Here is a 24,286-nt window from a genome sequence, read left to right on the forward strand (position 1 = left end):
CACACACGCTGTCATGTGAAAAGCCCCACTTGGGCATGTTGTATTTGCACCTACCCTCTTCAGTTCGATATCTGTTTGTGTCCACACTTCCCATGGTTGGTGGAAGCCTGGAACTGGAACTGTTGGATTCTCTAAAAGTTCGTGGTTTCGGGTTCTTGTATCTTGCCACTCACGTGTCCACTCTGCGTCCTGGTCGAATCCTGTGGACAGCATTTGGACTCCCATTTTATATGCTGGTCTTCTAGATTTGAGGCGTTTCCTGGGCAGTGATTGCAAGTCGTCATGAAGAGGGATCGAGTTGTTTTCAGGAAGTTGCTGACAGAGGTTGTAAAGAGCAGCCTTTCGACGGAGGTCTGGTGGACAGATGTTTGGAAGCACTTGTAGCCAGCAAGTAGGTGTAGACCGGACTGTACCACTAATTACTCTCATAACTGAGTTCAGTTGGACATCTACTTTCACTATGTGGACACTTCGGAGCCAAACTAGAGCATTACTCTCATAACTGAGTTCAGTTGCACGTCTACTTTCACTACTAGTTTTAAATCTAGCTTAAAATAATTTCTTTTGGACAACTACTTCTACTCCACGAAAGAGTTTGTTTCAGAAATGCTAAAAAAAGAAAAAGTACCTCTAAATGTAGTTTGCATGTGTAGAACTAAAAATTTCAGTAATATTAATATTAGCACTATTTGTGCATGTGTGTGTGTGTGTGTGTGTGTGTGTTTTTATCTTGTAATCTGACTTGTTCCACATCATATCAATAAAATAAATGGGAAAATGACGGAACATGACATAACTAAAACTAATGCAATCATTCTACAGAGGAGATTGCTTACAAAACACAACCTAGAATACTGTAAGTAGCATGGATGTATGATGTATTCAAACGTGGTCAGCACTAATGGCCACAGCTTTATTTGACTCACAGTCAGAGCGCATTGACTTATGCTGATAAACCTAAACTGGTGGACACCTTGAAGACGGAACTCAGGTATCCTGCAAAAACCTACAAAGTTTAAAGCACCAGTGAGGAATTTAGTTTCATATTAGGTGCATTGTGCTGCCAGGTACTCTATATCAGTGACATCAGTAGTCATTAGACATCGTGATAGAGCAGAATGAGGGTGCTCTGTGTGACTCACAGACTTCGAATGTGGTCATGTGACTGGGTGTCATTTGGGTCATACGTTTGTATGCGAGATTTCCACACTCCTAAACATCTCTAGATCCACTGTTTCCAATGTGATAGTGAAGTGGAAACATCGAGCACGTACAGCACAAAAGCATACAGGCTGACTTTGTCTGTTGACTGGTAGAGACCGCCGACAGTTGAAGAGGATCGTAATTTGTAATAGGCAGACATCTATCCAGACCATCACACAGGAATTCCAAATTGCATCAGGATCCACTGTAAATCTATGACAGGTGGGAGGTGAGAAAACTTGGACTTCATGGTACACATCACGCTGGTAAATACCAAACGATGCCTTGCTTGGTGTAAGGTGCATAAACATTGGACAATTGAACAGTGGAAAATCGTGTGGAGTGATGAATCACGGTACACAATGTGGTGATTTGATGGCAGGGTGTGGGTATGGTGAATTCCCAGTGAACCTCATCCGCCAGCGTGTGGTGTAGTCATGTTTTTCATGGAGGGGGCTTGTGCCCCTTTTTGTTTTGCGTGGGACTATCATAGCAAAGGCCGACATTGAGATGTTTTAAGCACCTTCTTGCTTTCCACTGTTGAAGAACAATTTGGGGATGGCGACTGCATCTTTCAACATGGTCGAGTACTTGTTCATAATGCACGACCTGTGGCAGAGTGGTTACATGACAATAACATTCCTGTAATGGACTGGCCTGCACAGTGTCCTGACCTGACTCTTATAGAACACCTTTAACATGTTTTGGAATGCTGAATTCATACCAGGCCTCACTGACCAACATCGATACCTCTCCTCAGTGCACCACTCTGTGAAGAATGGGCTGCCATTCTCCAAGAAACCTTCCAGCACCTGATCGAATGTATGTCTGTGAGAGTGGGCCAACACCATATTGAATTCCAGCATTACCGGTGGAGGGCACCACAGACGTGTGAGTAATTTTCAGCGAGGTTGCTGGATACTTTTGATCACATAGTGTATCTGACATGCACTTCAGAGGTTTGAAGAGTATGGTTGTAGACACCTGGTCAGCACTTTGTCTAAGGGTCAAATTGATATGCCACATTTTCTCGGTTGTGACATTTAATATTCAGTTCTGCTCGTATTGAGTATCTGTTCAGACAGTTTCAGACACTGACTCTACTGTTCCTTAACTAGATGAGATGATACTGAGTGCAAAATCTGTGCTAAGACATCCATGCAAAATCTTGATAGTCGTGTCAGTAGATTGTATATTGAATGAGCTAGTTTGTGCAGTGGGTCTCCTTTTCAATTGCTCTGAAATGCATTTCCTTTAGTTTTGGTTATTACTACTATCCTGGGTCCAGTATTCATATTAAAGATAATTTCTTTCACGTCTGAATTCAGAGATCCAATTGAACGGGAAGGACAGTTCTTTCCAAATTCAATGACCAAAGATGCTGACACACTAAACCCCACATTGGACAAAAAAAGGTGGAAGTGATGTAGTTTAAAATTTGCATCTGGCATTCACTGAATGTGTTGTGATGGACAGTGGAATCGTTTCCACAGACATTATGCCACCTATTGTGAAACATGCTATGCTCTGCTGTTAAAGCTATTCGTCGTACGGGATGTAGAGCGTTGGACAACTTGACGGGTAGTCTACATGACATCACCCAGCTGGTGCCTTGTGTGGGCCTGACTCCTTAGCTCAGTGCAGACTTTGTTCTTTGAGTGTTTCCAATGACCATGTGGCGACCATTGCTTGCAGTTGAGCTTTTCCTGTATTGGAATTTGTTTCAAGACTGGTGTGTCCACAAACTGATGAAGATACTAGTTAAGTCCAATCAGTACAAGCAGTTGTTGCTTAATCATGTGTAGCATGTTTTCTTGTTGTTGAAAAGGATCTGTTGGAAGGTTATTTGTTCTGGGTGTTCACAATGGGACATACTTGTGGTGTACCAGGTTATACTGTAAATTTCAGGGTAAAAAAGATTTTATAATTTAGCATTTTAATTTCCAAAAGATGCAAACATTCGGGCTAAGTGGTTGCAAGCAATTCATCATGAAAATTTCACACCTGGAAAGAAGTGCTTAACATTTTGTCGTGAAGCATGTGTTACTGAAGATAAAATGAGGAGATATGTTTATGTGCTAACAGTTGTTAGGCCAGTTCCCAAGGTGACACAGGATGTTGTTCCATCCTGCACATCTGGCACATCTGTTCGTCTTTCTGTTGCAAGGAAATTGTCAGAAGAAAGAGCAGAAAAGGATTTGTGTGGAGAGAAACTTAATTTTATTGTGAGGAGTGAGCCGGACAAATTCCAAACTTTGTTAGCATAGGGTGATGGAACAATGTTTAAGTTACTTCTCACATAAGATTACCAGGGATTTCACATTTTACAGACCTGAGATGGAATTTTGTAGAAATGTGTGATTGGCAAGTGTGTACTAGACTTTTACAGCAAGTTCATGAAGGTGCAAGTTAAACAGAAATCTCTTTGAATGACTTCCTTGTGCCGTTCTACATAAGAGGTTATGCAATTCATTAAAATTAATAAGCGAGTACAATAAATGTAAAATCCTTATGCTTAGTACTGAGGAATTCACTGCAAATTGGATAAACAGTGGCATGAACTCATATTTGCTCAATCTGTGCAGAGGTGCCTTAAAGCATAAGTCTGATATCATATTTCAAGTTGTCCTTGAAGGATAAAAATTATTCCAAACACATCTGTGTGACGACTTTCAATGTTTGTTCTTAAGCAGCACAGATCTTAATCTTAGGGAAGTAGTTAAACTGCTTCTGGAAATGACCATTGACTGTTCTCACGTTTCAGAGGCATCCACTTGGGTTAAAGCTGTGAAAGAAATCATTTCAAAAGCTTGTTGCATTTTGAAAAATAGTTTCACAAATAATTATTCTAGAGTAATAAACAACTGTCTTGTAAACAATAGCAGATAAAAGTTACTTAAATTTCCTGTATAATGAAGATTTGTGTGTAGTGGTGTGACTTATTTTCTAGTTTTTCCTCCTGGATAAATGTGCCACATGATATAAAAATCATTTTTCACATAATATCACATAATGTTTTACAGAAACTTGAAAATGAAGCAAATTTTTTTAGTAATGATCTTGAAGTTAAATTGTGTTTAATAATGATGTAAAGTGTTTATAATTTTAATTCCCCTATCTGAATTCCTCTGAAGCTTTCAGGTAACCTGTGTGAAATGTATGATATTTTACAGTTTAGACATTTTCACAGAAATTTCATACTAGAAATTACACAACAAACTGTTAGAGATCTATCACTTCTGTGCCCGTACATGTCACTTGGGCAGTGACATCAGTAGAGGTAGTTGCAGTCTGCCTTTTATGTGACCTCAGTTGTGCATTTGTTCCCTGTAGTCAGCTATGGACCAGTCTTCTGTGGGTGTTGTACACTTTCTGTCCCCCTGCGGGTTCGGGGGTAAGAATAGGCCCGTGGTATTCCTGCCTGTCAAAAGAGGCGAGTAAAAGGAGTCTCACACGTTTTGGCTTTCATGTGATGGTCCCCTCTCGGGTTTGACCTCCATCTTTCAAAATTCTTCCGAAGAGCAACCCAATTGGGGAAGGGCGCCTTACATGGTGCATTGTGTCCATCGTGCATTGAGATCTTGAGACAGCTTTCCCATTGTTGCATTGCAGTCCTGCTCCATCTCTTGGGTGAGGATACATTCCTGGGTGTGATTTCCACCATGCACTGTGCAGTGTTGCTTTCTGCGGAGATGACGACCATGGACTTCCTTGCACTTAATATGCAGCACGGTAGCCAGTCTATTGTGGTGGGGCCGCCATGTACCCTGTTGCTTGTAGCCCCCTGACAACACAGGGATCGCTCTGCTGATGCATGCACTGTTAACTCCCCACGTATGCCAAGGTGGCCCTTGCTGCGGCTGGGTGGCGCCTGTGTGGAGGTCCCTTGGTTGGTGTGGGTGGCATCACGGCATATGACACGCAGTGAAGCGTGGCACGTCTTCTCTTGCTGGTGGCCAGCCGCCAGCAGTCTCTAAGCATTCTCGGGCTCAATTGAACGCTCAGAAATATGAACTCAAATCGTTCCTCTTCCTGGCCGCACCGTGGGAGGAGCGAAAGGCTCAGGATGGCAGCGACCCTTATTTGCCCTGGTTCCTAGTTTGTATGAAAGCTGATGGGGAGTCTTTCATGTCAAAAAAGCCTCAGTTCTTTGCAGAGCATTTAGAGGACAAGTTTGAGGAGGTGGAGGACTTGGCAGTATTGATAAAAATGGTATCCTCTTCCCAGTCACAATGGTTACTTGCTTGTGACAAGTTGGGGATGTTTCAGTTACCATCACACCCCATAAGAGTTTAAATATGGTCCAGGATATTATTTTCCATAGGGACCTTCTTTTGTAGTCTGATGACGAGCTGGGTGCCAATTTAGAGCGGTGAGGCGTACATTTTGTCCGGCGTCCAAAGCATAACCATATTGCTACTGGTGCCTTCATCTTGGCTTTCGAGGATGATACATTACCGGAAAAGGTCAAGGTGATGGTCTACCACTGTGATGTCAGGCCCTATATCCCTCCCTTGATGCGGTGCTTTAAAGTGCTGGAAGTTGGGCCATACGTCTTTCCGCTGTACTTCCAGCCTCACATGTCGAGATTGCAGATGCCCATCACGTCCCAATAATCCATGTGCCATTCATCTTGCTCGCCAGACTGCAGGATCTTACAGAAAGAGCAGAAAATCATGGAATATAAGAACCTGGACCGACTGACCTATACTGAGGCTAAGAGGAAATATGAAAGACTCCATCCTGTGCGAATGACTTCCTCATATGCCGCCGCTATGACAACAGTGATAGCCCCATCAGTTCAGCGAATTCCAGTCGGTTCCCCGAGCCGTAAGACTCCACATGCTCCCTTGATCGTGGGGGGCACTACCCACCCTGTTGCTCCTGCACCACCTACCTCAGGAGCAACACCCCTCCACCCATCGGGGAAGTCTATCCCTGCTTCTAAGCCAGAGAAGTGTCCAACTTATTCAGTTCCTCTCGCTCGCAAGTGATCCCTTGGGTCCCTCCCTTCTCAGTTTTCCACCAGTGGGAGGGATGATGCTCGCCAGTGGCATAAGTGCTCACAAGCAGCTGTTCGTAGGGCTTCGCGATCGTCCTCCGTCCCGGAGACTGAATCAGTGAAGCCCTCCCAGCCAGTGAAACCCAAGGAGCAGTGAGAAAAGTCCAAGAAGACCTCTAAGACCAAGGAACTTACAGTGGTACCCACCCCACCACAACCTACAATCTCTGTGTCTGTGGACGAGGTAGAGATTCTGGCATAAGCTGAGGACCTAGATCTTGCCGGACCCTCAGACACAATCGATGTCACTCACACAGGTACTCCATCGGTGGCATCAGGTGACCCAGCAGTGTAATCTGCCTCCTAGGTCCCTTCACACCTATCTCGGCCGTGGACAGTGTCATCCTCCAGTGGAACTGCAGCGGTTTTTTTCCACCATCTTGCTGAGCTCCGATAACTTCTCAGTCTTCACCCTTTCCTCTGCATTGCTCTACAGGAAACTTGGTTTCCGGTGATGCGAACCCCTGCCCTCCATGGCTATCAGGGTTATTATAAGAACCAGGCAGCTTATGAGAGGGTATCTGGTGGTGTCTGCGTCTATGTCCTTCACTCTCTTTACAGCGTGTGTGTCCCTCTACAAACACTTTTAGAGGCTGTCACTGTTCGGGTGTTGACGCCTTGGGCTGTTACTGTCTGCAGTCTCTATCTTCCACCGGATGGTGATGTCCTGCAGCATGTCCTGGCTGCGCTGATGGCCCAATTGCTGCCACTTTTCCTCTTACTGGGGGACTTCCTGCCCATAACCCTCTGGGGGTGGATCAGTGGCAACAGGCCAAGGCACTGTCATTGATCAAGTGTTGGCACAGCTCAGCCTTTCTCTTTTAAATAATGGTACCTTCACACATTTGAGTGTGGTGCATGGCACGTACTCAGGCGTTGACCTTTCGATCTGCAGCCCTAGCCTATTACCGTGTGTCCAATGGAGCGTGCATTACGACTTGTGCGATAGTGACCACTTTCCGATCTTTGTCACACTGTCACTCTTCTGGGCGCCCCTCATATGGGCTATGAATAAGGCTGACTGGGGCTTGTTCACCTCCATTGCCACTATTGAGCCTCTTTCCAATGACGCCATTGATGCGTTGGTTCACTCGGTCACCACCGGCATCATTACTGCCACAGAATCTGCCATTCCCTGTTCTTGTGGGTCCCTTAAGCAGAGGACTGTGCCTTGGTGGTTGCCTGAGATCGCTGAGGCGATTAAAGATTGCAGGCATGCCCTCCAGCGTCACAAGCGGCATCCCTCGTTGGAACACCTCATCGCCTTTAAACGGCTCCGTGCGTGAGCCTGCCGCCTCATACGCCAACGCAAACAGGAGTGCTGGGAAAGGTGTCTCCACCATTGGCCTCTCTACCTCTCCATCACGGGTTTGGGCCAAGATTAGTCGACTCTATGGCTATTGGACCCCATCAGTGTACCTGCACTTTCACTGAATGGAGCAGTCTGTACTGTAGCGGAGCATTTTGCTCGGAGTTCCACTTCTGCGAATTACCCGCAGGCCTTCCACTGCCTGAAAGTGTGGTTGGAGTGTCGGAGCCTTTCATTTCACACACACCACCCTGACTTGTACAATGCTCGATTCAGTGAGTGGGAATTCCAAAGTGCCCTAGCTGCTTGCCCTGATACGTTTCCCGGGCCAGATCGCAACTACTGTCAGATGCTGAGACACCTCTCGGTGGACTGCCAGAGACGCCTCCTAGACCTTTTCAACTGTATCTGGGTTGAGGGTGAGTTCCCGTCGCAATGGCAGGAAAGCATCGTAATCCCTGTGTTGAAACCTGGCAAGAACCCACTGGAGGTGGACAGCTACCGCCCCATTAGCCTCACCAACGTTCTTTGCAAGTTGCTCGAATGCATGGTGAGCCGGAGGTTGAGTTGGCTTCTTGAGTCTAAGGGCCTTCTGGCTCCGTCTGAGTGGGTTCCGTAAGGGCTGCTCTGCCACCGATAATGTGTTGAGCCGGGTGTCTGCCATCCGTACGGCCTTTGCCCACCATCAGCATCTGGTTGCCGTCTTTTTTTGACATGTGGAAGGTGTATGGTACGACACAGCGACATCACATCCTCACCACGCTTCATAGGTGGGGTCTTTGGGGGCCGCTCCCGATTTTCATACAAAATTTTCTGTCTCTTTGTTCCTTCCACGTGCAAGTTGCGGCCTTCCATAGTTCCTCCCAAGTTCAGGAGAATGGGGTCTTGCAAGGATCCGTCTTGAGTGTCTGCCACTTTTTAGTTGCCATTAATGGGCTTGTTGTGGCGGTGGGAATGTCTGTCTCAGCTTCTTTGCATGCTGATGACTTCTGCCTATACTATAGCTCCACCGGCATTGCAGCTGTCGAACGGCAGCTGCAGAGCGCTATCTGCAAGGCGCAGTCTTGAGCTATAGCACATGGCTTCCAGTTTTCGGCTGCCAAGACCTGCTTTATGCATTTCTGCCGGCATCGCACTGTTCACCTTGTGCCACGGCTTTATCTTGACGGCGAACATCTTTCAGTGGTAGAGACGCATCGGTTTTTGGGATTGGTTATTGATATGCAGTCGACTTGGCTCCCTCATATTCGGCAGCTTAAACAAACGTGCTGGCGGCATCTTAACGCTCTTCATTGCTTGAGTCACACCAGGTGGGGTGCCGATCGGTCTACCTTTTACGGCTGTACCAGGCATTAATCCAGTCCTGTCTAGATTTTGAGAGCATGGCTTACGGTTCGGCATCCCCTTCCGCGTTGCGGTTGCTTGACCCCATCCTTTACAGCGGAATCCGACTCGCCACTGGAGCTTTCCACACAAGCCCTGTCACTAGCATACTTGTGGAGGCTTGTGTCTCTCCATTGCGGATCCAGTGCCAACGATTACTAGCCACTTACGCTGCCCACGTTTGGAGCTCGCCTGGGCACCCCAGTTACCGTCTGCTGTTCCCCAACTCGGTCGCCCATCTGCCGGAGCGGTGGCCCTGATCAGGGTGTACGATCTCAGTTTGTGTCCGGGCTTTTCTCTCTGGGCTCGAGGTTTTTCTCTCCCTCCTGCTTTCTGGGCCCATATACGCCTACACCCGAGGTGTGTGCCCCACCCATACCTTTGGCTCGATTTGGCACAGGGCCCAAAGGACTCAGTCTCTCCTGAGGCCCTCCGCAGCCGCTTTCTTTCAATTCTTGCCATGTTTCAAGGCTCTGACATCGTCTATACTGACAGTCCGATGCTTGCTGGTCGTGTTGGTTATGCTCTTTCTCTAGGAGATCATTATGAATAACACTCATTGCCGTCTGACTGCAGTGTTTTCACTGCTGAGCTGGTAGCCATCTCTCGCGCCCTAGAGTATATCCGCTCCTGCTCAGGTGGTTCCTTCGTTATCTGTAGTGACTCCCTGAGCGGTATACGAGCTATTGACCAGTGTTTTCCTTGCTGTCGTCTGATGGCTATCCAGGAGTCCCTCCATACTCTTGCCCGTTTCGGCCGCTCTGTGGTCTTTGTGTTGACCCCGGGTCATGTCGCATACCAGGAAATGAATGTGTTGACATGCTGGGCAAACATGCTGTCGGTGCTCCAGCCTTGGAGATTGACCTTTCAGAGAGTGACCTCAGGTCAGTTTTGCAGCAGAAGGTACTTCGCACCTGGGGTGAAGAATGGCGCACCCTGCCTTCACCCAACAAACTTCAGATTGTCAAGGAGACTACCAGTGTGTGGCGCTCCTCCTTACGAGCCTCTCGCAAGGACTCAGTTGTTCTCTACCAGCTCCGCATTGGCCACACCTGGATGACGCATGGTCATTTCTTGCGACGTGAGGATCCACCTCTCTGCCGCTGTGGATCAGTGTTGACAGTGGTCCACATGCTTTTGGCCTGTCCATTTTTAACTGCACTCAGGCAGACGTTTACGCTGCCTGATATGCTCCCTGCACTTTTATCGGATGACACTGCCATGGCAGGCTTAGTTTTGAGTTTTGTTTGTGCAGGGGGCTTTTATCGCTTAATCTAAGGGTTCGTGTCCTTTTTTGTGTTGAGTCTGGCCTTTGGCCTGTGGTTTTAGATTGTGGTTTTTAGTATGTTTCTTGGTGGTTGGCTTTTCCTTTTTTGTTTCTATGGTCAGCCAACCGCTGTAAATCTCTGTGTGCTTTTATTTACTTGTTTTCTGGTCTTTGTCTTTCTTGTTCTGTGTTGTCCCTTGTTACCTCTTTTACTTGTTTTTACGCCTTATGAGTTTTTATGGTCATGGAACAAGGAATCGATGATCTTTGTAGTCTGGTCCCTTCGACCACCACAAACCAACCGACGCCTTCTGTGATGTCATTGATGCACACACATTGCTGTCTTTATTGATAGTAATGGTCCTTTGTCATGTGATGATACTTAGTACCACTTCTGTCGCATTCAATGGTCAATGAAACTGAAGCAGACCAGTTGATGTTTCGTGTTCATCACTTGAACAACACTTTGTAGCCATCCCATAATAGAAATACCCATTGTTTGCACTTGCAGTATATCATATTTAGTTGGTTATTTTTACTTTCAGTGGTCTCCTGGTGCATCAGCCTACACTGATTGCAGTAGCTTGATAAGCGAGTATAGTTGAGCATTGAGATAGATTACTTGTCAGTGCCATGTACCAGTAACTTAATGCAGAATTTTTTGTTGTAACATATTGGTAGATATTAAGTAGCTAAATGGATGTTAAGCGGTCAACTAGCAGGCTTCAAATGAATGTTTGAGTTTTGATTTCCAGGCATTCCAGAGATGTTTTCTGCTTAGTATATCACCTTTGACAATATTCTGTGTATGTGAAGAACACAAAGTTGTGCTGTGGGCTGGTCCTTATCTTAAACTGTAGGTTTGATTAAATAAATCAATTCACAAGTTTGAGGAAAATTGGATATGTCACCTCCAATAAAACAATTAATACCAGAGTGCTGGAATGCTGCTATCAGCCTTTGGGTTGACGTCAGCTTTACTTTCTGTGGTAATCAAACATTGTAGTGTGGGAGCTTGATATTCTTTGTTATAATACTAAATCTACATTTCCTGATTTTGATTAATTGTTGTTATCAGTAAGTGCCTAGTTTATTTCCTGTTTTCTTGATCTTAACTGTTACTTTTACAGGTGAAGAATCAGGTCCTAAACTACTCACAGAGGAGAGGTATGGCAGGTAAGAGACTACTGTTAGTAACTTTAACAAATGATGACAGAAGTTTTGTGAAGTACTACTAAAATGAGGTTGATCTACTTTTTTTTTAAATGATTGCAGAGGAACAAAGCCCCACCTAAACAGCCATTGATCAGCATGTGTGAGAAAATATTTTGTAGGATTAATGTCTAGATAAGATCTACTTGTAATCCATCACATTGTTTATGTATGGCAGTAACTGCCTGGCACTTGGATGTCATAAGACTTGTATGTGTGATCTTGTACATTAAAGTCTTCTTAAAAATGGGTCTATAGAGAAGATTGATCAATAGTGGTATAAGTAAACGCTGTTTTCCAAAATATAATCTTGGCAGAAGTAATGTCATATTTCAAACAATTTCTTGTGACTATGGAGCTACACCTGAAGAAAACTAATTCATCCTAACATGTCTGTGAATAGGTCATAGAATTTTGATGAACAGATGTGTAAAATTTCAGTTTACCCTCTTATCTCCCCTCTATTTTTGCAAGTGATGAATCTAATATGGTACAAATTTTAAGATTGTGTGAGATGTTACCTGGTTCTTAAATTTTAGTGAGGTGCTTTTAATGTGTTGTTTACTGCATCCAGTGACACCATTGGCAGAGGATGACGTGATGGTTGGTCGGTACCTTTGACCCTGCCAGGGCCTGTGGAAGAATTTAAGATTTTTACATTTTAATGTGTTGTTAGGTTGACTGGCCCACCCAGCTTCTTTTTCTTTTTGTAAGTCATCATCTAGCCAACTTTATTGAGTTATTATTTTATCTGTCATTTAATCTATCCATTTTTCAGTGCAGAAACCATGTTCACTGTTTCACAATTGGAATGCTAGAATATAATTTGTTGGGTGGATGTGAGTCAATATGAGTAAAAATGAGAGCAGTTTTTACAGAATTTGTATCTTAAACTTTTTAAGTTTTAGCTGTTTTATCTCCATTAGCCCCTGTAATGCTTGTGGTAGACTGGGAACTGCAGCCTCACTTATGCTAGGACAAACAGCCCAGACACAGCACTTTTAAATGAAACTCAGGATTTACCTGTGGTCAATACAGCTCTACTAAATACACTGTTTGATCAGTATTGCTGGTATAGTGTTGATACACCCATGTGGCAGCCACTCACAAGCATAAACAAACAAGAACTTAGACTGCCTGAGAGGAGAGGAGCAGTGTGGGAAATGAGCCCCGCCTCCCCCGCTCAGGGCCAGCAGCAGACATAAGTGATTTTTGCTTTTGTGAAAGCAGAACCGACATGGTCGCAGGGATCACTAATACCTTCTAGTGTTGAGAGTTGTACTAGAATCCCATAATGGACCAGGGTTAGTCTCACCACTTCTTTTAAAATCAGGAAAGAAAACAGCAAGCAGCATACAACCCAAAAAAAAACTGGCGTACAACATTTAGTAACAGCTGCTACCCAACTGCTTGCTGAACTTGGCAGTGGGATAAACATGGTAGCTCAGGCGGACATGCTACTGGTGTGTTACCCAGCCATATTTCAAAATATCCCTGAACCTAACACTGTGAAAGCAGTGCAGAGTAGTGGGCATACAGACACAACACTAGAAGCTCAAAATGTTCACTTTTATAATAGAGCTGAGTACCTGAGGCACCAAGAAAGTGTGTTGACTTGATGTGGGGATGTGACTACACTGACAAATTGAAATTTATATGCCATATCTTTGATAAATATGGATTATATATTTTAATAGATAATTTTTTTAGTTTATAAAAACAATGCTGAAACTTATTTCAGAGGTGTTTGTAAATGTAGTTTTTTTGGAGAATTAACTTACCTGGGTGTTTAAAGGTACATTTGTGGTGGGGAGGTTGAGGTAAAACAACTAGCACATCTAGTAGAACAAACAATTTGCTGACTCATTTAGCTAACAGGATCTGCCAGATGTCAGTCATTTCATGTGAAGAACAAAGAAACACTTCCAAGGCATCATCACGTAACACAGTCTCTAGTCTTGGTAATGGCCACAGTTTGGTGAGGAAGAGAGTGCACAAGTTTCTTCAGATGAAGCCACTCATTGATCCTTTTATTCTATAGACTTGTCAATGTGGGAACATAGATTGCAATGTGTCACCTGTTATTAAAAATAATCCCAGACATTTTCTGTAGGATTTGTCTTGGGTGATGTAGAAGGCCAGTCAAGGAAAAGAAAGTTCGTCCAATACTGGATCAGTTCAAGAAATATCCAAAGTAATGTATTGTAATTTTCAGCTGTGATGTAGACTATTTCATTATTGCATAACTTTTGTTTTATGAAATCTCAATTCCATTTGGAAGGAGGCTTCTGTTGCACGAGTTTCTAATTTTTATTGTAAATACCTTGGAAGGTATTGCAACTTCTTACAATGCCCATAAGATTAGGACTCTGCTGAACTTGCAGTAGAAAGCTTGTCTTTCATGGGTAAATGCTCTTCCAAACATAGCTATTCCTGCACTCTTCACATCCTGCCTTACTTTCAATTAGCCAGTACTTCTCTCCCACTTTCCAAACTCCACAGCATTTCTCACCAGCTGAGGTGGCACAGTGGTTAAGAACAGGACTTGCATTCAGGTAGACAGTGGTACACAGCTGTGTGCTGCCATCTTCATTTAGATTTTCCATGGGATGGTTGCTTGGAAAAGGACACTAGGAATGTCCTTCCCTCATTTGAGCTTGTGCAGTTTTGAACAACTTCATCTTTGATAAGGCACTCCCACCACTTTTGTGATTGTCCTTTCGTTGACAGATGTGTTTTGTGTAAATTTTCAGTGTGTGTTTTGCTATATTATAAGCTAAGAGGAATAGATTTTGCTTTAATGGACCATCGTATCTCTCAGAATGTAAACTCATTTACTATCAACAGTAACAAAGTTAACTTCTATAAACAGTTCCACTGAGAAATGAATCCGAGATGAAATAGTTGTAATAGCAGTCTTTCAGCAATTTTTAAAATTCCACTTCAGTTCTGTGGGGTGTAAAAGATGTCTTTCTGGTTTCCTCATAGTCAGGGCAGCATGCTGGTATGAATGAAACATGATCAGTCCCCCTCCCCCCGATACACATATATCACAAGAAAGAAAATTTTCAGGTGAGATTAAATAATACAGCTGTGATTCAACAGAGTGAATGGTGCAGAGTATTGCCAAGTGATAATGTGGTTAGTAGTTTCTGGAAATACCATCTGTCCTGTACTCCCTTTTTTATTTTCTGCATTATAGCACATTATTCTATTAGCTATGCCAATGGGGAACATTTTTATACAGTTAATGTCAGAAATGTGGTCTGTACTGCATTCACTGTGATTTGCATTTTCTGTTTCACTGTCTAAACTAATGCAGTTACCAAGTAAATGTGATTACCATAATTTTTATAGTATTTAGTTGTTTTGATTGTAGTGTATCTTTGTCTCATTGCATATTTCAGACTTTAATAGGGACTACAGAGGCAGTTTGGAGTAGAAGGGGCATACAGTTGTATTTGGAACTGACATTGCCATTACGTGGTACTTGTGTATGAAACCTTGCATAACGTAAATATACTAAGCACAGGTGATTAAAAATGTATGCTGCTTCAAGAAATATTTATATTAAATTGTGAAAAAGTCCAAAAATTTAGAAAAAATGAAGGGGCAACTCTAGTTCTTTCTGGTAGGGGTCATAGATTTGTGAATAAGCAAATCTATTCCATGCGGCTAATTTAGGTATAGAATTTTTGTTTCTATCCACCTCCATAGCTGAGTGGTCAATGCTGTCTGACTGTCATGCAGAGAACCTGGAGTCAGTTCCTGGTACTATCAGAGGAAATGGGATACATTCAGCTTTGTGATGCCAGTTAAGGAGCTACTTGTGTTGACCCCTCTACTCTGAATATCACATCCAAATGACACTTTATGCTGAGGATGATGTGGCAGCTGGTCTGTATCACATGGTCCTCAGGCTAAGAACACAGTGTGTGTAAAATTGTAAAAAATTGTGTGTGTGTGTGTGTGTGTGTGTGTGTGTGTAAATGTTTTTGTTCACTTATTTTTTTCTTTTTTCCGTAGGAGAAGATCAAAATGAATTGATTGATTTTAATACTACTTATTCAGATTCAGGAAGAGCACCAGGAAGTATTTCCATGAAACCTTTGCTACCTGCTCCTCTCATGTCATTTGGGATTTGTGACTATGGTGCAAATCCATTTGACCAATTAATGGACTTAACAAATAAGAACTTAAGCAGCAAGGATGACCCTTTTGAGATGGTGTTTGAAAAAGCCTCTGGGAACATCCAACCAGTAACAAAGAATATGGAAGACATCTATTCTAAGATAACTCCATCAAAGTGTGAGAATATTAGTGTGCTTTCATCTCAGCTAGACATCACCAATATGCAGTCAGTTAAGAATTATTTGAATGTAAGTGATGACATCTATAAGTTTGATAGATCTGGAGGATTGTTAACAGGTAAGAGCTAAATTTTGAAGTGAACAGATCAGTCCTTGTACAATCTCACATCATTCACACAATAATTTTCTTTCAGGAACAAGAGAAGAAAAAGTAGTAAATACTGCAAAACTGCTCGATTTACCAAGTCCTGTTTTTGCTCGAGCTGTCAATGAGACTGTACAGTGTGTAGAAGAAAACAAAACCAGCTTTACTGATTTCAAGCACAACAGCCTCAATGAACACGATGAAAGTTCTGGTTCCAGCAGTCAGAAAACAAATGATGTCGTAGTGCATAGTGAAATAAGTGTTGGTGCTCCTCTCAGAAGTAGAAGATATAGTACATCAGATATAAAAGTCAAAGCAGTCATTGCTGAACGCGTGAAAAAATGTATTCAGAAAGCCTTAAATGACTCGAGGGAACTTTTTAAAAGTGGCAGTGTAACAGATTTGAGGTGCTCTGAACCTAAAACAGAACTAGTTGGACACCGTCGCTCATACTCTTTTTCAAGTGTGCAAAAGTTAGTACAGAGTCCAGACAGTGGAGTTATGCAAAGAAGTGTGATGGAGATTCAAAGTAATTCACCATGGCTGAGGAGCGGTACGTCATCTGGTGATATCCTTAATACAGGATTTCAAAATAGTCGCAAGAGTGGCAGTTCCAGGATTTCAAGGTCATTTGATGATCTGTATGCAGATATAAACAGTCTAGATGCAAAAATAAGTTGGAAAACGCCAAGTACATGGAAATTAAAGGGATTCCTCATTGGGAAATGTGGTAAGTTATAATAACTATATTCTTTTATTTTTCCATTCTTTGTCAGATTAACGTTAATATAATTCTCCTGCATACAAGGAACTGCAACTACACGTGGCGTGCAAACTGAGCGCCTGGGACACAGTCTTGGAGAAGATGGATTTGAAGTAAAGGTATGTATCCCTTTACTTTGATAACTTTGGATGATTTTTATCTTTAAAATTTCCTTGTTGCTGAAACTTTTTACACCAAGTGTTTACAATAAAAAGTATTCATAGTATGTTATGGCATTCGAGGTAACTGAACTTAATCAGTGGCTTAGTGGGCAAGTTCTGTCACTTATTATCTTTTTCCCCTATGGCAGTGACCATTATGATGTGACAATGTTGTGCCATAGTTTGGAGTTCACGTTAAGCTTTATGTCTCTTTATAACTAGCTATGTCAATTCAAAGGTAAGAGGAAGGCAATGGCATACTGCCTCCATGCCTAGTAAAGCACCATGGTAGTCAAACCAACTATCAGAGTGACAATTACCTTTCTTTAATATAATTTTATTGGAATGAGTCAGTAATTTCGATTTTATGCTGCTGTAATGAAGTACAATAATACAGAAATAGTGGGCACTTATCAATTTATGACTAAAGTATTCTAAAAAATTAAAATAGATGGGAGCCTAGAAAGTTACTGTCATTAACTTTCAGAGGTAGGGCACCAGTGTATTTTCATTGCCTACAGTACAATTGTGTACATTCTTTTTCTAATGAAAGAGATAAGAATATTGTTAGATACATTTTAATTTATGCTAGCCCTGAATTGTGTTTGAAACTTTTAGTAAAATGTAGCTATAATGGGAAGAAGCCACATACTACATAATTTAAATTCTAAGTGCAAACACCTGAATATTTGGGAGCATTCTTATGATACTTGCTTGCTGAATACCAATCCAGTTGAGTCTTTCTTCATGCACTTGCTTTTAGTGCAATGTTACTTTTAAAGTGTACAATCTTCTCTGTATTTATGTTGTATTGTTTCGTTATGAAGGCTGCTAAGAGAATTTTTGTAATTTTTTTTTATAGACTGAAGCTGATAATAAGTCAGTTTTCCTGGATGCACGATCCCTATCATATGTATGTGAAAAAGCTGCAGAAGGCACTTCATCAACTAATGGTAAGACTTATTCATATAAGAATGGATGAAATAAAGCAGCACAAAAAGCCCCTTCCCCCCTCTTTCCCCTCCCATGTAACTGAATGATGTCGCAATTAAGCAACTTAGTATGAAATGACTTTAATGTGTCTGATATTTTTTCAAATAGTACTTAATTATCAGTTTTGCTCCTGGAAGCAAGTTCCACAGCTACACTTAGTTTTTCTTTGTTTGCCACTAGTTTTGAGGGTAATCTCATGTAAGTGTTCCTGTATAAACTTAAAACACACAGAGCGGGCAAATTAAAGTAAAACAGTGTTGTACTGTTGTGTATAACCTAATAAGACATTAACCCCTACAGAACACAAAATGTAGTTTAGATTACAAATAGCTATATAATCTGCTGGCGTGATGAACTTGAAAACAGTAAAACTGTAGAAATAACAATTGTATAGTCTAAATAAAATATATAGTTGACATTAGTTCTTCAGAGCACAGGTTCTCTTAGACATTTGTTTGATACAACTGTAAAGCTGGATGGCATCTTATACCCAACCGTAACATAAGTTATTAGACGGGATAGTATTGTTTCATATGTCATGCACACCAGATGGGATAAATTTATTGCAGCTGGCTCTCCCAAGAATCTCAATAATTCTGACGAAATGTCATCCAATTCAGGGGACTTGTTTCCACTTAGGTCTTTCAGTATTCTGTCAAATTCCGTCTTGCAGTATCATATATCCTATCTCTATCTTCATCTAGTTCTTACCTCTCAGTAATATTGCCTTAGAGTTCATCTCCTTTGCATAGCTCCTCTGTATACTCCTGCCACTTTTCAGCTTTCCCTCGTTTGCGTAGTTCTGGTTATCCATAAGAGCTCATGATATTGATACAGTTACTTCTCTTTTTTTCCAAAGGCCTCTTTAATTCTCCTCTCGGTGGTATCTATCTGTCCCTTACTTATACGTGCTTCTACAACCTTGGATTTGTCCTCCAGCCATTCCTATTTAGCCATTTTGCACTTTTGTCGGTCTCATTTTTTGGACGTCTGTATTCCTTTTGCTCTGCTTCATTTGCTGCATTTTTATGTCATGTCCTTTCATTAATTAAATGAAATATCTCCTGTAAAATCTGAGGATTTGCTCTTTTCACCTATTTGATTCTCTGCTGCCTTAACTATTTCATTTTTCAAAGCTACCTATTTGTTGTCTTCTTCTGTATTTCTGTCCCTTGTTGCAGTGAATCTTTGTTTAATGCTCCGTTTCAAATCTACAACCACCTTTGGTTCTTTCAACTTACCGAGGTCTCAACTCCTTTATTGCCTACAATTTGGCATTTTTTTCCAGTTTATAGTTCATAACCATAAATTATGGTCAGACTCCAGATCTACCCCTGGAAATGTCTTACAGTTTGAAATCTGCTTGTGAAACACCTGTCTTACCATTATATAATCATCCTGAAGTCTTCTACTGTCTCCAGGTCTCTTCCATGTCTATAAGCCTCTTTCATGACTCTTAAAGCGAGTATTAGTGATGACTAAATTACACTTTGTGCAAAATTGTAACAGGCGGTTTCCTCTTTCATTCCTTTCCATGGCCCTTTTTTTCATATTTTTTTCCTTCTTGTCCTTTTCCTACTGTTGAACCTGTCTCCCATCAAAAATAAATTTTTTTCTCCCTTAACTATCTGAATAATTTCTTTTACCTCATCAATCATCATTCATTTTTTCAATGTCTTCATCTGTGGAGCTAGTTGAAGTATAAACTTGTACTAGTGTGGAGCGTATTGGCTTAATGTCTATCGTGGCCACAATAATATGTTCACTATGTTGTTCATAGTAGCTTATCGTGGCCACAGTAATATGTTCACTATGTTGTTCATAGTAGCTTATTCACATTCCTATTTATTTCTTCATTAGTAGACCAACTCCTGCATTACCCCAATTTTATTTTGTATTTATAACCTTGCACTCACATGCAGTTCTGTTCTACCTACCACTGGACTTCACTAATCTCCATTATGTCTAACTCCAACCTATTGCTTTCCTTTTTCAAATTTTCTAATCCACCTTACTACTATTCATTTAATTTATCATTTTATTTGGTATCATATAGGGGTGCAGTTACAATTTTTAACCCTCGCTTGATACTGAACTTGTTCATACATACAGCTTTAGTTTAAATTTCAGTGGATTTGATCTTCTTGATTGCAACAGATATGCCACCTCCATTATCCAGTAGTGTATCCTTTCAATATACAATTAGACGTACCCCTGAAATCACACTGCTATCTGTGTAGAATTGTAGCCATTTTTCTGTAACTGGTATTATGTGAGCTAAAATGCTTTTTAAGAGTGCATCAAACCCTGTGTCTTTAATGTGGGTGCTTCAACAATTGATAACTAGAATTCTGAGGGTCTCATCTGTGGGTAGCAACTCTTTGGATATTGCACTAATACTTAAATAATACTGTAATAATAATAACAATAAAGTTATTTTTATCACAGCTGTATTAACCCCCTAACTTAATGATCTTTTAAAAATTTATGTTCAAAAAAAGTATTTTTTTTATTAATGAAGAACATTCTATAATGAATGACATTACATACAGACATATAAAGACATTTCATAAAGCTCAAAATAATGAGTTAAAAATTTTTGAAGATCACCAGTAATAAAATGCCGAGTATAATCGTGCACCAGACTTTGATGAAAATACCCTGAAACTTGATGTCATTTTTTAGCCTGTGTAGCAGTGAGGTCTAACCACGTATTTCACAATGGTTTCTTGTGAACATAAATCTTTGAGGAGGTGGCTGGAGCACAGTAGATGTATTTATCTTACGCCATTGATGAGTGTCTTTTCTGGCGACTCCTCAGAGCATTTAGAGGTGAAGGCTGAGTTAAAACAAAGACTGAAAAAATCTGCTGTCTGACAGAGATTCGATCTCGTGACCTCTTGATTTCACATGCTCTAAGGCTAGACCGCCAAGCCCAACATTTATGTATATTTTTAATCTATAGGTTTTGATGAGTAAATTTGTATCAAAATATGTGACATATATGGCCTTTTATCAGATTGGCTTAGAAGTTTAAATTATTTACAATGCCAGGGACAACAGTCCTTAGTATTTGACATAAATTTCAACTCTATACCTCTACCTGTTTCTGAGAAAAAGGGCTCTTAACAGTCAGACTGACACAGCTGGACAACAGAGATCTTTTGAGGATTACGTTTTTACTGACTGAGGTGTGAAACCCTAAAAAAGGAAAAATGACCTTGCGTGCAGCCTACAAACAGGCAAGTACTAGGGTAACTGCTTGTGACACATTCAAGGGGATCCTACAGCCTAGGATGTAACAGTCTAGTTTGTCACAATACTTAAAAAGTCTCTTGTTGAATCCTTCCATTTGACTCATAACTAGGGGGGCCAAAATCACTTCGTGACAGTGGTACAGATTGTTAGCATTGTTGAAACTGCATTAACAAGGGTAATCTTCTCTTCCGAAATGATCAAAGTGCAAACTTGTCATTCATATGATGCCTACCGTTCAATCTAATGTGCACCATACTCTGCCACTGGTGGCAACCTGTTCCCTCAGTGGCTTCCAAACAGATTCTTAGTCACTTAAAATGAGGCGTCCAAGCATACACATTGAATGGACAAGGTTATCCTTCCTACCTAATATTGCCATTTCCCTAAGGGATATAGGCATTAACTTTACGTTAGAACTGTTGATAGTAAAGAAAGCACCTACTCTCCTGTATTTTCTTTCCCCAATATTGGACATAGTAGGCTTTTCTACAAGGGTCACACTAACTCGGTTTCAGTGGGAGACTGCACGTCAAACTTGTTTGTATGGGAGAGTTCTTCATTGTCATATAATGTACAAATTTGCAACACCTTCCTATAGCTTGACAACTATCAACTAATCCTGTACCAGAATGCAGTGTTTGAATTGGGACTGCTTTGTGGCTCTTGCGATATTGTTCCGATTAGCAAAAAAATAAATTTAAATTTCAAGATCTGTTACACCACAAGCTTCAAAAGTTTTCTATAAGAATTGGTGTAAAAACACCCAGGAGTGGTATTAGGTAGGATCACCTTGCCCCTTCAATGAGTGTGCTTGGATGCCTCGTTTTAAGTGACTAAGAATCTGTTTGGCAGTCACTTTGGGAACAGGTTGCCACCAGTTGCAGAGTATGGTGCACATTAGATTGAATAAAATTTAGTAATTCACTGAAGACAATCAAAAATTTGTCTCTTTAATTTCTATTGAAGCTATGCTCACTAACAGACTGGTATAGTATTCTCTAAAATATCATATTTTCAGCAAATACATTCAATACACATGCTGATGAAGGGGAAAACTAAATGAAACGTGATTTGATAGTTGTAATATGTATAGAACATAATATAATGCTATGACAACTGTTTGACATGTTTTTATGACACAATCATAATCTTTAATGTACTTCTTGGAACACACCTCTCAAGGAGCAGTAAAAGTGGAAGTATTACACAAATCAGGTAAGTCCCTATACAGCAAATAAAGGGAAACAATTTTCCGACCAAGTCATTGCTGCGCAAGACTCAGAAATTGTCAATAATTCTCAAAACTATACCTTTCACTACATAGATATCCATTGCATCTACCAAAATTTGTAGAAAGTATGAAAGTGATTTATAACTGACATCGCATGAATTTTGAGTGAGTGGTGAAAAATGACAAACAGAACATTCATTTTTTATGTGAAATATTAGTATCTAGAATTTAAAAATGAATTTGAGACACATTGTCCTGGTTGTACAAGAAGCAAAAAACTTTGTCAGTTTATAAATAATGTCTGAAATGCGTGGATTTTGTGCTTAGTTGATTTAACAAGCTGAACACCATGGATTCCATTAATCCCAATAAAAACAACAAAAGTTGTGGAGCATTAACAAAACAAGTCTTCTGCTGGAAGCAGAGTGCAATAGATGCATAAAAATGTTGCATGATTATTCTCTCCATTCATCTGGTTATTAGTTCAAGATGGATGTCCCCATACTAAGTGATCAACTGCATGCTTAATCACCTTTCATCATGGAAGTAGTGTTCCAGATCAAGGTGAATTTTTTTTTTTCACTAACTGAAATCCATCTAAATTTTGATGTGTTCTCTTTGTCACACCACTATTTTATTTTGAGGAGCATAAGTTTTCACTGTGCAGATTTTCACACAGTTGAAATTTACATAGGTGTATCAGAAGATCTTCCTGCCATAGTCTTTGTGTCCTTCCCTGGTGCCAGCTAAATAATTTTGTGAAATGTTTTGGATCTGGATTGCAAAATGCAGCTTTTCATGTATTAGTGAGTGTAGAAACAACTACCCTCAAGTCTCAAATAGTATTTATATAAAATCTGTTGTGGTCTCTCTTTTTTCCAGAACCAAACACAGGTTCAATTAATGATATAGAACCTCCATGGGAGGAGCAGCATAATTATGAAGATGTAACGTTCTACGAACATGATAATGCAGGACAGGAACAAAAAGAATGTTTAGATGTTCCAGGATGTTTGAGATTGAAAGCAGATGATTCAAAGGTAAGAAAATGTTGGGTCATTAAAATGTGTTATGCCTGACTAAACAGTGTTAGACTGGTAGTTATGTAAAAAGTGAAAAATCATTGTAATATGTCTGCCAGAATTTGCTTACTTATTGCTGAGGTGTGCTTACAGTTGAAGTTATTTATTTTATTTGTTTGTTTATTTATTATATGGCAGACTTGTACCGATAATTTAAATACAAGCTATATTCATTATTACTCTATTATTATTATTATTATTATTATTATTATTATTATTATTCATTTTTGCCTCCAGGACAGTGATTAACTTGAAAGTTACATGATTATTCATTTTTTATAGTTTCCTTCTTCTTTTTCTCTTCCCAAACATCTTCATTCTTTGGCTATGTTCCTGTTTTCTTTGCTCTGTCCATATTTGGTCTGTTCCCTTCCTTTCTTTTACTTCAAATTTCGTGTTCATAATTTTGTTTCTGAATTTGTCTCTTGCATTTATCATTTTATACTGATCTGTGCTTGTTTTAGGTCTTCTTCTATTTTTTTAAACCAATTGGTTTTTTTTGATCGAACTATTTACTATACCAAAAATCCCCTTTGTGAGTCTGTTTCTCATTCTCCGTATGTGTCCGTAGAATGTTAGTCAGCATTTTTTGATAAGGCTGGTGAGCCTGTATGTGTGTTCATATAATTCTTTTCATAGTCTCTTCATCCATATACAATCTGTGTATTGCTCAAAAATTTTTTCTGAGAATTTTACATTCTGTTTTTTCTGTCTATGTAATGCCTGATGCTCCTATTGAGCTCGTTTCTGATGCGTGGAGTGCTTTTGGTAGTAAAGCTGAACTGTAGTGGCCGAATTTAGCCTGTCTTGAAATATTTCTTTTATTGTCATGTGTCCATGTCAGTTTTTATGCTTCCTGAAGTTTTTCTGTTCTTTGCATGTTGGGTACCTTGTTTGATCCTTCTAT

At 40.7% G+C, this 24,286-nt stretch overlaps 1 protein-coding gene across 1 annotated transcript in view; it reads left to right on the forward strand.

Moving 5' to 3' along the window:
- The window catches only part of LOC124555224, a 173,253-nt gene that overhangs the window by 25,924 nt on the left and 123,043 nt on the right, over window positions 1-24,286 (forward strand). Inside the window, exons 2-7 of the mRNA XM_047129078.1 lie at window positions 11,355-11,400; window positions 15,463-15,864; window positions 15,941-16,621; window positions 16,700-16,773; window positions 17,678-17,768; window positions 23,180-23,337. Of these exons, the coding sequence (XP_046985034.1) occupies window positions 11,394-11,400; window positions 15,463-15,864; window positions 15,941-16,621; window positions 16,700-16,773; window positions 17,678-17,768; window positions 23,180-23,337 (1,413 nt within the window). The 5' untranslated portion in view covers window positions 11,355-11,393. The remainder of the gene's footprint in view (window positions 1-11,354; window positions 11,401-15,462; window positions 15,865-15,940; window positions 16,622-16,699; window positions 16,774-17,677; window positions 17,769-23,179; window positions 23,338-24,286) is intronic.

Source organism: Schistocerca americana, chromosome X, assembly GCF_021461395.2.
Source record: "Schistocerca americana isolate TAMUIC-IGC-003095 chromosome X, iqSchAmer2.1, whole genome shotgun sequence".
Classification (NCBI taxonomy): Eukaryota; Metazoa; Arthropoda; class Insecta; order Orthoptera; family Acrididae; genus Schistocerca; species Schistocerca americana.